A 13,080-nucleotide genomic window follows, 5' to 3' on the forward strand; every position below is an offset into this window, starting at 1 on the left:
AGCATTACTATAGTACCAGCCAGTGTGTAGCATTACTATAGTACTAGCCAGTGTGTAGCATTACTATAGTACTAGCCAGGGTGTAGCATTACTATAATACTAGCCAGAGTGTAGCATTACTATAGTACTAGCCAGTGTGTAGCATTACTATAGTAGTAGCTGTGTTGCTGTAGCCTGCCTTATTGGCCGTATACGCTGATGACTTAAGCCTGTCCCCGACTAAATTACATCGTGTTCAACCAAAAGATGTTTGTTTTTCTTGAGAAGCTGTGATTTATTTTCATAAGTACACAGCTTGTCTCGTGTGTTATGCTCACAGACTGTAGAAAAAAAAGGTGGGTATGCTTGAATAATTTGGCTATGACTAGGGCCCTACCAAATTCACGGTACATTTCGCTCAATTTCACGGACCTAGTTTCTCGAAAATCACAGATTTCACGGATTCTACAAGAAAAATGCGACATTTCACGGCAATGATTAAATTACACTTTTTCTTCACACAGGGCCTTAATAGCCCAGCCTACTAGTGGTTGAATGTAAGCATTGAGCATCCTGCGACGGTGCTTGGCCTCATGCTCTGTCTCTGCGATGAAAATACTTGTCCATGTTTTGACACGGCCCTCTCCGCGTCCACAGAGTTCGTCGGGATTGACAGACAGCGCCACGCTACTTTAGCAAGAGGTGGTAGCCTAGATTCGGAGGATTTCCAAAAAGCTAGCACTGGTAAAGTTGTGTCCACCTCTTGTGCGATGTGTTTGTAGTTCGGCAATTCCAGCCTACAGTTTTTGTCAAATCCAGGAATGTCCGTGCTGAGTGAATTTAAATCCACCGTCAAAATAAGTATTTGTGCAGGGTCAAAAATGCGCACTGCTTTCAGGAATTCGGCCGCTGGTTGTTTAAATCTACTTTGCGTAATGTTCTCGTTTGACTCGTCTCCGTAGCAGTAATACCGCCTGATCTTTTGTATCATGCCAGAAAACAAGTGATGAGCGCTGGCATTTAAATCTGCACGCTCGGAGTGAATTTCATTCGCCTGTGCTTCTGCCCAAAAGAGCAAATCCATGACCCTGTTGTGCGCCTTGTGAATTAATACATGTCGAGATTCAAACCAAGTGATCAAGTCCATTAGCTTAGTGGCATCTTTGGAAATGAATTTGACCTCCTCATTCAGGTGAGGATCGTGTAAAAGATTTAACAGTTCGGTCAATGCCTGTGTTCGGGGTGTCAGTGCGAGCTCCTGTTCCACAAAATCTGCGTAAAAGTCCAGATGAGCTGCGTGATAGTGTACAGCCCGAAACCACGAGTTCCATCTCGTAATCACTGGTTCAGGTGGAAGGGCAATTTTCCCCACCGTTTCCCCTGTCTTCTCTGCAATGCTTTCCCGATAGTGTAGTTTGTGACTGGGACAATGCTTAAACACTTTTTTGACGTAGCTCACTAACTTATCTACTCTAGGAAAGTCAGCTCTCCACAACTAACTCACCAGAGAAATAATGTGGCCATTGCAAGTGATATGCACCGAATTTGGCACGAGACCCTGGAGTGCAGATTTGTATGACTTCGTCATGTAGGTTGCATTGTCACTAATGAAAGCAGATACTTTGTTAAAGTCTGCACCATATTTTGTGAGGGTTTTAATTACGGCTTGTGAAACAGTGGTATAGTTTACAGCATCCAAGTAAGCACAGTCGGCCAGCACTGCTGTTAGAGTTCCAGTCTCAACATCTAAGCCTTGTCTGACATGAAATCGAAAATAACATGCAAAACATAATTGTCCTGCTCGTCGGTGCTCATCCAAAATAATTGAAAACGATTCACATGAATTTATGATAGATTTTACCTCTTCAAATTGTGCATCAAACAGCTTAGGAAGGTAGTCTTGTGGGAGCTTATTTGCACTGGGTAAACCGCCCGCATGTCTCCCATTACGTTGAAGGTAGTCCCTCCGTTTCGGGTGATCAAGTTTGTCCAGCGGTATGTTAGCACTAGCAAATGCCTCAACAAGCTCCATGGTCGCCAAATGTCGAGACTCAGTGCTCTCGGTTGTTTTCTTAAACATCGATGAAATTGTTTTTGCTTCTAGTTGTTCCACCTTGTGGTTCTTTTTCGGCAGCCCTCTTTTTGTTGAGATGAGTTTCACTTTCCAAGTGACGCTGAATCGTTGCTCGTCGACTGTGATCTAAGGAGATATTACAACTCGTACAAAATAATTTCCCTCAATCAGCGTGTAAAATATGTTTTCCAAACTCAATTACTCTGTCGTCTGCAGTCGTGTTTTTTGAGGCTTTAGATTTCAACGTCTTCAGCACGTTAGGGCCTAAGCTAACATGCTGACGACAGCTAACTCAAACTATGCTAGTAACAAAAATGATCATTGCGACCACCCCGGATGCTCATTTAACCAATCAAAGTCTTAGACACGTCAATGCTTTTATTCGCGCATCCAAAATGTCAATCATGTCAGCACAGTATTTTCTCAAACTAGTTGCGCACTTAAATTCTGCATTTCACTGCATTTCACGGCAAATGGTCAATTACACGGGAAGAGGCTGATTTCACGGTCCGTGACGCGATTTTCACGGCCGTGAATTTGGTAGGGCCCTAGCTATGACACACAAATGACACAAGAGGGACCTAGAGGTCAATATTAACTGATCGAAAGGGGGGATAAATTCAAAACGGATGCTAAGCCGTAAATTACATACCCCCCCCTTTTTTTCTCCCCAATTGTATCCAGCCAATTACCCCACTCTTCTGAGCCATCCTGGGCGTTGCTTCACCCCCTCTGCCAATCTGGGGAGGGCTGCAGACTACCACATGCCTCCTCCGATACGTGTGGAGTTGCCAGCCGCATCTTTTCACCTGACAGTGAGGAGTTTCACCAGGAGGACGCAGCGCGTGGGAGGATCATGCTATTCCCCTCAGTTCCCCCTCCCCCCTGAACAGACACCCTGACCGACCAGAGGAGGCACTAGTGCAGCGACCAGGACACATACCCACATCCGGCTTCCCACCTGCAGACACGGCCAACTGTGTCTGTAGGGACGCCTGACCAAGCCGGAGGTAACACAGGGATTCGAACCGGCGATCACCGTGTTGGTAGGCAACAGAGTAGACCACTATGCCACCCGGACACCCTGTAAATCACATTTTTGTTGTGGCATAATGAAGCTGAAAGCGCCAGAAAACTTCCCAAATCAGCCCAACTGTTTTATCCTGCAGTGATAATGTAACGTTGACAAACTCAAAGGTAACTAAACTGTGATGGATTACCACATTCAAGCAAGTTTCAAGTATCTGCAAGCTGATCTTCATACCATACTGAACAAGAAGGAAACCCAAAGTGATCTGGAGGGTAGGAATAACCTTAAAACACTACGCTATGCTTTGGAAAGTGGTTGACAATATTGTAAAGCATACATGATGCACATACATGATGTGCAGTAAATGGGCTAAAACGTGTTTTATTGGTATGGTCCATTAACAGCAATGGCAGAGGAGAGCAAAGCCCATAAATATAAACAATTATAATTTTCATACTGTAACTGTTATTTTGTCAGCATATTCACTTCTGACAATATATGTGGCAAGAAATCAACAGAAGAAAAGAAGACATCAAAAATTTCAAATATTTGCTCTTTTAGGAAAAGCAGTTCCAATTCAGAAATTTTCGCCAACTTTTTCGTAGTTAAAGTTATCTTGAGTTGTTGCATGATACAGTAAGTCCCTCTCATCTCAAAGTGTAAACTAAGTTTTCCACCAGTTTGTACCAAGTTTAACTTGCCAGGCATCAACTCAGTAAGAGAGTTGGTAACTGGAGTAAATAAATGTGACAGCAGCCAAAGAAATGCTGGTTGAACAATAACCTGCCAACCAAACATCTGACAAGTTCAAGACTCGAAGGCTGCATCTGGTACCACACCACTTCTTTCACCTCTCCTGTCTCATACACTGTAGCCACGCCATTTTAGTGACGACTTTTCAAAATAAAAGTACCCAACAAGGTCGTAAAAAGTTCAGACTCGTAAACTCTAAAAGTGTACGGCTGTATGCTGGAGGCAAGGTTTTTGTTCCTACATGGTTTGGAGCAAATTATGTATTATAATTATATACGCCTCCTTAACGTATCATCAGTGGTCGAGTATAAATACTGGCACAGAAACAACCCACCACGTTCTCACATGCATAACATGTATTTCGTTCATTCCGTTCATTGTAAAGCGACTTTGAGTGTTAGAAAAGCGCTATATAAGATTGATTTATTATTATTATTTTAACACATCACGTTAATGAGAACAGCTACTATGATCCACTTTATTACTATTACATTATATATGATTAAGTTCAGGTATCATGTTACAGATGGTAAAGTTTAGATATTAGGTTAAAGATGGTTCAGTTAAAGAATACGGTTAGAAATGGTTGTTTAGGAATAAAGTTAAAAATGTTACATGTAGGTGTAGCTTACGGTTAGTAATGGTTAAGTTTGGTATGCAGTTATAAATGGTTATGTTTAGGCATTCGATTAGACATGGTTAAGTTTGGGTGTGGGTTAGATGTGGATAAGATCAGGGTAATGATCTGGGAAAGTGTGTCTGTTAAGCATAACAATCTGTGTGGAGTGTTAAAAGTAACGGTAGATCAGGGGGCGTCCAGGTAATGTAGCGGTCTATTCTGTTGCCTACCAACACGGGGCTCGCCGGTTTGAATCCCCGTGTTACGCCCGGCTTGGTCAGGCGTCGCTAAAGACACAACTGGCCGTGTCTGCAGGTGGGAAGCCGGATGTGGATGTGTGTCCTGGTCGCTGCACTAGTGCCTCCTCTGGTCAGTTGGGGCAGCCTGTTCAGGGGGGAGGGGGAACTGGGGGGAATAGCGTGATCCTCCCATGCACTACGTCCTCCTGGTGAAAACTCCTCACTGTCAGGTGAAAAGAAAGCGGCCGGTGACTCCACATGTATCGGAGGAGGCATGTGGGAGTCTGCAGCCCCCCCCCCCCCGGATCGGCAGAGGAGATGGAGCAGCAATCAGGATGCCTTGGAAGAATGAGGTAATTGGCCGAGTACAATTGGGGAGAAAAATCATAAAAGAAAAAAGAACTGTGTTGTCCCAGTGTAACTGCCATTGTGCAGGCCCCTACTCAGCAGGAGAGAGGTACAACCCTGAGGTCTGACCAAAGACCTCCAGGCTGCAGCCTCACGCTTCTACCCAACGAGTTGTCTATGTGCAATCAGCTCTAATATTTGCTTGTGTTAACTCAACGTTGTCCAGAGTACTGTTATTTTGTTAGTACAAAGTGAAAGCAACTATTGCTTCAGTGGTAATGATTATCACCAGAGTAGAAAAAAAAACTATGCACAGGACATACTAGTGAAGAAAAACAGTGCAAAAAACAAAACGGTGTTACTGTCCGGTCACATGATGTTGCTGCTGTTGTTACACTGAAACTCTTTGCAGGTCCACTGGGCTGTGATCCAGACCCAATACAAACACAGATTAATACAAACTGAATGAATGAGTCGGTGCTGCACACTGTAGTTTTTAACCATGCTACTATCGAAAGACAGGTCCGACTTAGCTCTATTCCAACAACACACCGCACCTCTGAAGGATTAATGCCACTCGTCACGAGTAATAAAACCTTACAATCAAACCAAAAGCCAAAATAAACTCACCTTTTCTGCCGTTTCTCGGAAACACTTAAGATGGGTTTATAAATCACAGAAGGTAGAATCAGTTCATCAGGACACAACGTTTACTGACAGAAACGTTTCATCATCGTCTAAGTGACCTCTTCAGTCTCACCTGACTGCAGGTGTCCCCACCCTAATAAACAATACAGTGACTGCAGGTGTCCCCACCCTTATAAACAATACAGTGACTGCAGGTACCCCCACCCTTATAAACAATACAGTGCCGTAACGACCCACACCAACGACCAGTTTCATATGCAAATATGGGTGTAACCATAAGGTCATGTGCACTATTCATAGAGGATTGGGGAATAGTTGCAACCACAGCATTCATTGTAAGATGGTGACAGATGTACTCTTAGCCCCCCCCCCCCTCCGGTTCAGGGATAGTCCTTCCCTCTTCACACAGATAGCATCTTTGACTCCCCGTTCAAACCAGCGTTCCTCTCTATCAAGGAAGTGCACACCCTCATCTTTGAAAGAGTGGCCCCTGGCCTGTAGATGGGTGTAGACCAGCGATGGCTAACCATGTGCCGTGGACAGCCATGTGTATGCAGGTTTTCATTCCAACCCGACTCCACACCAGGGGATTTCACTGATACAATCTTCCTCTTTGGCTGAAGTGTGGCTAATCAGTGAAATCACCTGGTGTGGAGTCTGGCTGGAATGAAAGCCTGCATACACATGGCTCTCCATGGCACATGGTTAGCCACCTCTGGTGTAGACTGTGGAGTCCTGGCCTGACGTATTAGGGCCCTGACACATCAGGCCGATGGTCTGCCATTGGCCAATGTCGGGCCGTCGGTGAACATCTGTGACCCTAGTGTTTGCGGTGTGTCCCGCACCGTCGGCACTAGTTGGACCCCTGTCCGTAGCTTTTCAGCCGATTCAGCCTGTTGAATCGGCGGAGCCCGTCGGTGAGAGAGATCACTGATTGGCTGTTCAGCTTATCGAATCAGTGCAGAACATACATGCTAGTTGGCCATCGGCTGCAGTCTTTGCGGTGTGTTCAAGTGCTACTTTTTGGCCCAGATGGGGGGCGATGTGAGGCGACGCAAAATTCGGCCTTCATCGCCGCTAGTCGGTTTGGTGTGTCTGGGCCCATAGCTCTCCTGTGTTGTGCCATCCTATTAGCCAGCGTCTGTTTAGTTTCCCCAACGTACAAGTCACGGCAATCCTCCTGACACTTAACAGCATACACTATATTGTTCTGTTTGTGCCAGGGGACCCAATCCTTGGGGTGGACCAACTTCTGGCGCAGCGTGTTTTGGGGTTTGAAAGCAACTGAGACACGGTGCTTGGAAAATACACATCTAAGATTTTCTGACACTCCGACCACATACGGAATCACCACTGGTTTAGGCAGCTGTTGTCCTTCTCCTCTCTTCGATCGGCTGGTGCACTGTTTGGGTGTCTTCCTGGCTTTGGCAAACGCTCAGTGAGGATAACCACACTTAACCAGGGCCTGTTTAATGTGGGTCATGGGGATGCTGGAGCCTATCCCAGCAGTCATTGGGCGGCAGGCGGGGAGACACCCTGGACAGGCCGCCAGTCCGTCACAGGGCACAGGACAAAAAAAACTCAAGTTAATATATAAAAGACATCAGCTATTTGTGGGACATCCATGTCTGTGTTGTAACAGCAGACAGTGTGAAATTCTTTGCTAATGTGTAGATCTTGGCAACTCACACAAAATGCACATGCTACTCAGCAGATATCACTCTCACGACACATGAGCAAATGTGCACAAACTGGCCAGCATGCAGTTGTGAACGAAATCTTTGTCTCACAGAAATGTTTCCTGACATTAATGCAACATATTGGAGAACTTGTAATTCGCAATAAGGAACGCACATGTCTCCCTCTACAGGACAAAGGTGGTAATACCCAAGAGTGGGCGATATGAAATTGTTTGGGAGGGTATCGATATTTAGACGCCTGCAAAACTTCAGCTGAAATTATTGAGTATTTCTATGCACATCAGGCAAACAATCGCATAAGACACTACCTCCTCAGATGACATCATTGGTTGTTTACACTTTGCAGCATGTGGTAACACACTATAATTCGCAATAATGTGCTACGGTGAACAACATGTCTTTATGCATACTCAACAATCCCGGCAAGGAAATCACAGAAAGGTGAATCAGTTCAACTGGACACAACGTCTACTGAGAGAAACGTTTTGTCACTCATCTAGGTGACCTCTTCAGTCAGTACGTTGACATGATGTTAGAAAAAGTGGATTTATTGTGTTAGTCCGACTAAAACTGGACTTTTAAAATACATGTAAGCGTGTTAGTCCGACTGAAATCGTAATAAATCGCATTTCTGGAAGTGGGACTAACACACCTAGACAATGCGGTTGGGATGGATTTACTCTGGCATGTACACGCTTCAATCAGCCCCGAACTGGCCTAGGAGTTCTGCGCATGAGCCATAGTTCCCGCGGCGGTCTTTCACCTGGAAGTCGAACAGCGTAGTATCAACAGTATCAACATGGCGAGTGCTAGAGTGAGAACCACACATTTCTGGATAGACAAGGAGACAGACTTTATGCTGTGTCAGCTAAAGGAGTTGAATATCCTGAAGTACATGGATGGAAGGAGAACGCATGTTTTCACCGCTCCACATGGAACCCGCTTGCCGCTTGCTAACTTGTTTGGTATGTGATGCAATAGGTCAACCGGAAGAAGGTCCAATAGCAACCAGCTGAAAGGGGGCATATTACCACCTACCGTACCGGGGGTCAGACATACTTCCATCAATAAATCGATTCTTCCCCGGTTCTTGTGTACTGGGACAACGACAGTAGTCCAATTACATGGCCTAATCGAATCGAGCTGTAACCATAGCTCGACTTCACTGTGCATGTAAACGCAGTCAGTGTCAGTATACTCAGTCAGTGAAGAGGTGAGTGATGAAACGTTTCTCTCAGTAAACGTTGTGTCCAGATGAACTGATTCAACTTCCTGTGATGGTGAACAACAGATAGGACTCTCGGCAGATGGAAACAAACAATACTGAATGTGGAAAAAAATCCGAAGGTGGGATCATCATCTGTGGTATGATGGCAATTTCATCTATGGGTTCACTGTCAAAGTGCCCATAAGCAAGGCGCTGGACCATAAAGGCTGATCTAGGGGTGCCACGCTGCAAGTAATCCTCTTGTCTCTTCTGCAATTTGTGAAAACTGACAAAACTTGCTATCATGTGTAACTTTATGTAAATATTGTTCACGCTGTTTGCGTACCAGCTCCACAAAGCAAACGCTGGCGAAGGGAAATGTTGTGCTTCAAGCTGACTGTTTCTGTGGCTGTGTGTGGGCTGCCAGCAGTTCTTATAACAAACATAAAATGATCAACCTAAGAACATATGAACAGATAACTGAACATGTACCTTACAGTCATCACATACCTTGCTGGCTCAAGAATATTTCATTATGTTACTCTAGCTAAATTTGTAGTAATAATGATTATAATTAATGACATTAGCACTATTTTATAAATACAACAATAGTCACACTATGACAACAAATGGGTGGCGCTATATTTTTGTCTGTGTCTCCATCATAATATAGTGCCCCCCCCTTTTTCTCCCCAATTGTATCCGACCAATTACCCTATTTTCCGAGCTGTCCCAGTTGCTGCTCCACCCCTTTTGCCGATCCGGGGGGGGGGCTGCAGACTACCACATGCCTCCTCCGATACATGTGGCGTCGCCAGCCACTTCTTTTCACCTGACAGTGAGGAGTTTCGCCAGGGGGGTGTAGCGCGTGGGAGGATCACGCTATTCCCCCGAGTTCCCCCTCCCCCCCCGAACAGGCGCCCCGACCGACCAGAGGAGGCGCTAGTGCAGCAACCAGGACACATACCCACATCCGGCTTTCCACCCGCACACAAGGCCAACTGCGTCTGTAGGGACGCCCAGGGTCCAAAGTTAACTTGTTGGCTTACCGGCCAAGGGGACTGGTTGATGAATAAATCTACCGGCCAAGCATATTTTTTACCGGCCAAAATAATTAGTAGCCTTTTTTTGTGGCATACATATGTTTTCAGTACATATCAATGAGAGAATAAGGTATTGTGTTGAATAAAAGCTTTTAAAAATGTGACAAGAGCAGATCTGAAGCAAAAATATTTCTATGTAAATTTAGTCAGTGGTTAAAAGATAAAATGTTACAAGTATGATTTCATGTTTTATTTGCAGCATTATTATAACTACTTGAGTACTCCACATGCCCATCCCTAGTCCCAGACTACTTCTCACTCTACAGCAGCCGCTCTCTTTGCACCGTCCATGAAGTCTGGCCTCCTGCTCCTGACAGAGTCTTGGTGCCACAGATCAGCAGCACTGGTTGGGTCATACTCCCTGATCTCGGGAGATGACAGCTGCACCATCAGTAGATCTGAGAGTGTGTCTGAGTTGAGGTTGGACTGCCAGTCAGTTTTTTTTTCTATAAATGTATTTCTGATTTTCCCCCTTTTCTCTCAATTTAGTGGCCAATCGATCCCTATTTTAGTTCAAACACCCGACCCCGTACTGCATGCGTTCGCCAACTGCATCTCTCCGGCTGGCAGTCTCGAAGGAATCCAGGCTGAACCACTGCTTTTTCCGACACACAGAGACGCATTCATGTGACGAACACAAGCTGACTCCCCCCCCCTCCCGAAGACAGCGCTGCCAATTATTGCTGCTTCACCGAGTCCGGCCATAGTCAGATCCGACGAGACTGAGGTGTGAACCCCGGTCCCCAGTGGGCAACTGCATCGACACAAAGCCAGTCCCTAGACCGCTACACCACCACGGACCCTTGGACCGCCAGTCAGTTTTAACCTGTTTCGTGGTGTTGAGGCTAGCAGACAGCTAACATTAGTGCAAGCTAGGTGTCACCTACTAGTGCCAGCTGCCTAACGTTTGCTACAGCCAGCACTTTGTTTACGCTGTATAAGGATATTTTGAGATGACAACTAAATTCACTTATTCGCACATCCATTGGAAGTGGGAGAGTGGTCTGGCCTTCTTGCCAATGGCATGCACAGTCCTAAACATGGTCTGCATTTTCATGCTGGTCTGCTCGGACATGGCTATTAGCGCCTTTACGGAGGATGTTGTGAGGACAGGCTCCGACTGAGCCTGAGAGGCCTTCATACAGGTAATGTGACATCTGGAGGTCTCATGTTCCCTGATGGTTTCTACCTTCATTATCTGGTTACCTATGACTAATGAATTGCTACGGTTTTTGGCATCCTGGCGACAGACAGAGCAACTCCTTATCATGGTCTGTGCGTTATACTCCAGCCAGCCTCTCGCACCTCCTTTATCACCATACCTCCACTTTTCACTAAACTTTCTTTTGTTCGGTTTGGTGGTGATGGTGGCTTCTTCATCCTCTTCGGGGCATGGTTGTCTTTTTGATGGTGGTTTTGTGCCTTCTAAATATTGCCACATGACTGGTGTTGCTTGCTAACATTAGTTAAAAGAATAGAGTAGGCTAGTTCCGAGTGTGATGGGTGCTGCTGTCGTTGTTCCTCTCGAGTGTGTGCGTCATGTTACCCGCCAGTAGCATCTAGCAACATTCTAATGCACTTTGGTTGGTTAATTTCTGTTATTGTTGTTGCTATGGTATTGCTGTTGCTAAGGAGAGAGAGGGGGAGAGAGAGAGAGAGAGAGAGAGATGGGGGGATTAAGTGGTTGGATTTCACTTTTTTGTTACTCGCCATGTGGCAGGTAGGCTTCTGAGATTTACTCGCCAATCAGAAAATCTACTCGCATTTGGCGGGTGGCGAGTGTTAATTTCGGACCCTGGGGACGCCTGACCAAGCTGCAGGTAACACGGGGATTCGATCCGGCGACCCCTGTGTTGGTAGGCAACAGAATAGACTGCTACGCTACCCGGACACCACAATATAGTGTCTGAATACAAGAGTTGTGTGAAGACATTCTGCCTACGTCTCAGTTCGGCGGCACTCATTGTGTGACATATTAGAGAATGAAAAGCTTGGCAGGTCATCAGCTCCGATGAAAATTCCCAAACTTGAACCTAACACATGTTTACACAACATCAACTGAACTGCTCAAGAGTCAGGTATCGTCATCGCCCCTTGTAGCACCAGTTGTAAAATCGTGAGAAAATGGCACTACTATGACACATCTATTTAGAGGTATTACCTTCATATTAGAAGCCTCTGTCTCTAGTTTGGTCAAGTGGTTGGAGTTGTCCTGAAGTTCCTGCCTCAGGTTGGAATTTTCCATCTTCAAAACTTCCACTTGTCTCAGGAGCTGGTCGTAAGACGCGGCGCACATCTTGGATTATGACCTGACCTGGAGGACAACAACGATTTCATTGGTTTGTTAAGGAGCAGAACTGCATCTTTTGTATAAATTTTACAAATACTACATTAGTACTAATAGGTACTGTATACATGTTTTTTTTTTGGATTCCCCCCCCCTTTTTTTTCTCCCCAATTGTACTTGGCCCATTATCCCATGCTTCCAAGCCGTCCCGGTCGCTGCTCCACCCCCTCTGCCGATCCGGGGAGGGCTGCAGACTACCAAGTCTCCTCCAATACATGTGGAGTCGCCAGCTGCTTCTTTTCACCTGGCAGTGAGGAGTTTCGCCAGGGGGAAGTAGCACGTGGGAGGATCAAGCTATTTCCCCCAGTTCCCCCTCCCCCCCGAACAGGTGCTCCGACCGACCAGAGGAGGCGCTAGTGCAGCAACCAGGACACATATCCACATGCGGCTTCCCACCTGCAGACACGGCCAGTTGTGTCTGTAGGGATGCCGGTTCGAATCCCCGTGTTGGTAGGCAACAGAATAAACCGCCACCCCATCCGGACACCCACAGTACTGTATATACAGTATGTAAAAAATGTTCCATCTGGGAATTCATAAAACATCAAAAATTCCAGCATTTTCCCACTTTAAAATTAAGCTCAGTTTGAAACCTCATGGACACATGGAATTGTTTCTATAGGGCAACAAATTAATGTTTAAAAGCTTGTCGGCATTAGGTGGATTATATTTTAGTAGTTGTTGAAGCTTTTCTAGAAAAGGCAGTTTCTTGAATTCTGCATACCTCTTGTCAGGGATAAAAAGATGTAACGAAGAAAAGAGAAAAACGATTCATCAACATGCAGCATTTTTTCTAGATTACGCAGCACCATCATTTACATGTCCCAAACTGATGGTTTAAACCACACAAAAAAAGCCTATGTCTTGATGCATGCTCAAAAATCCAGGCAAGGAACTCCCAGAAAGTTGAATCAGTTCATCTGGACACAACATTTAGTGGGAGAAACGTTTCATCACTCAACTACGTGACTTCGTCAGTCTCAAATGACTGCAGGTATCCCCAACCTGAGAAACAGCATAGTTGCAAAACGAT

The 13,080-nt window shown here is 45.5% G+C and overlaps 1 protein-coding gene across 1 annotated transcript in view; it reads right to left on the reverse strand.

Annotated features, from left to right (window-relative positions):
* The window catches only part of apc (APC regulator of WNT signaling pathway), a 77,691-nt gene that overhangs the window by 34,790 nt on the left and 29,821 nt on the right, over nucleotides 1-13,080 (reverse strand). The window contains exon 2 of the mRNA XM_056290247.1: nucleotides 11,862-12,014. Coding sequence (XP_056146222.1) covers nucleotides 11,862-11,996 — 135 coding nt within the window. The 5' untranslated portion in view covers nucleotides 11,997-12,014. The remainder of the gene's footprint in view (nucleotides 1-11,861; nucleotides 12,015-13,080) is intronic.

The sequence above is a fragment of the Lampris incognitus genome, chromosome 12 (genome assembly GCF_029633865.1).
Source record: "Lampris incognitus isolate fLamInc1 chromosome 12, fLamInc1.hap2, whole genome shotgun sequence".
NCBI classification, from domain to species: Eukaryota; Metazoa; Chordata; class Actinopteri; order Lampriformes; family Lampridae; genus Lampris; species Lampris incognitus.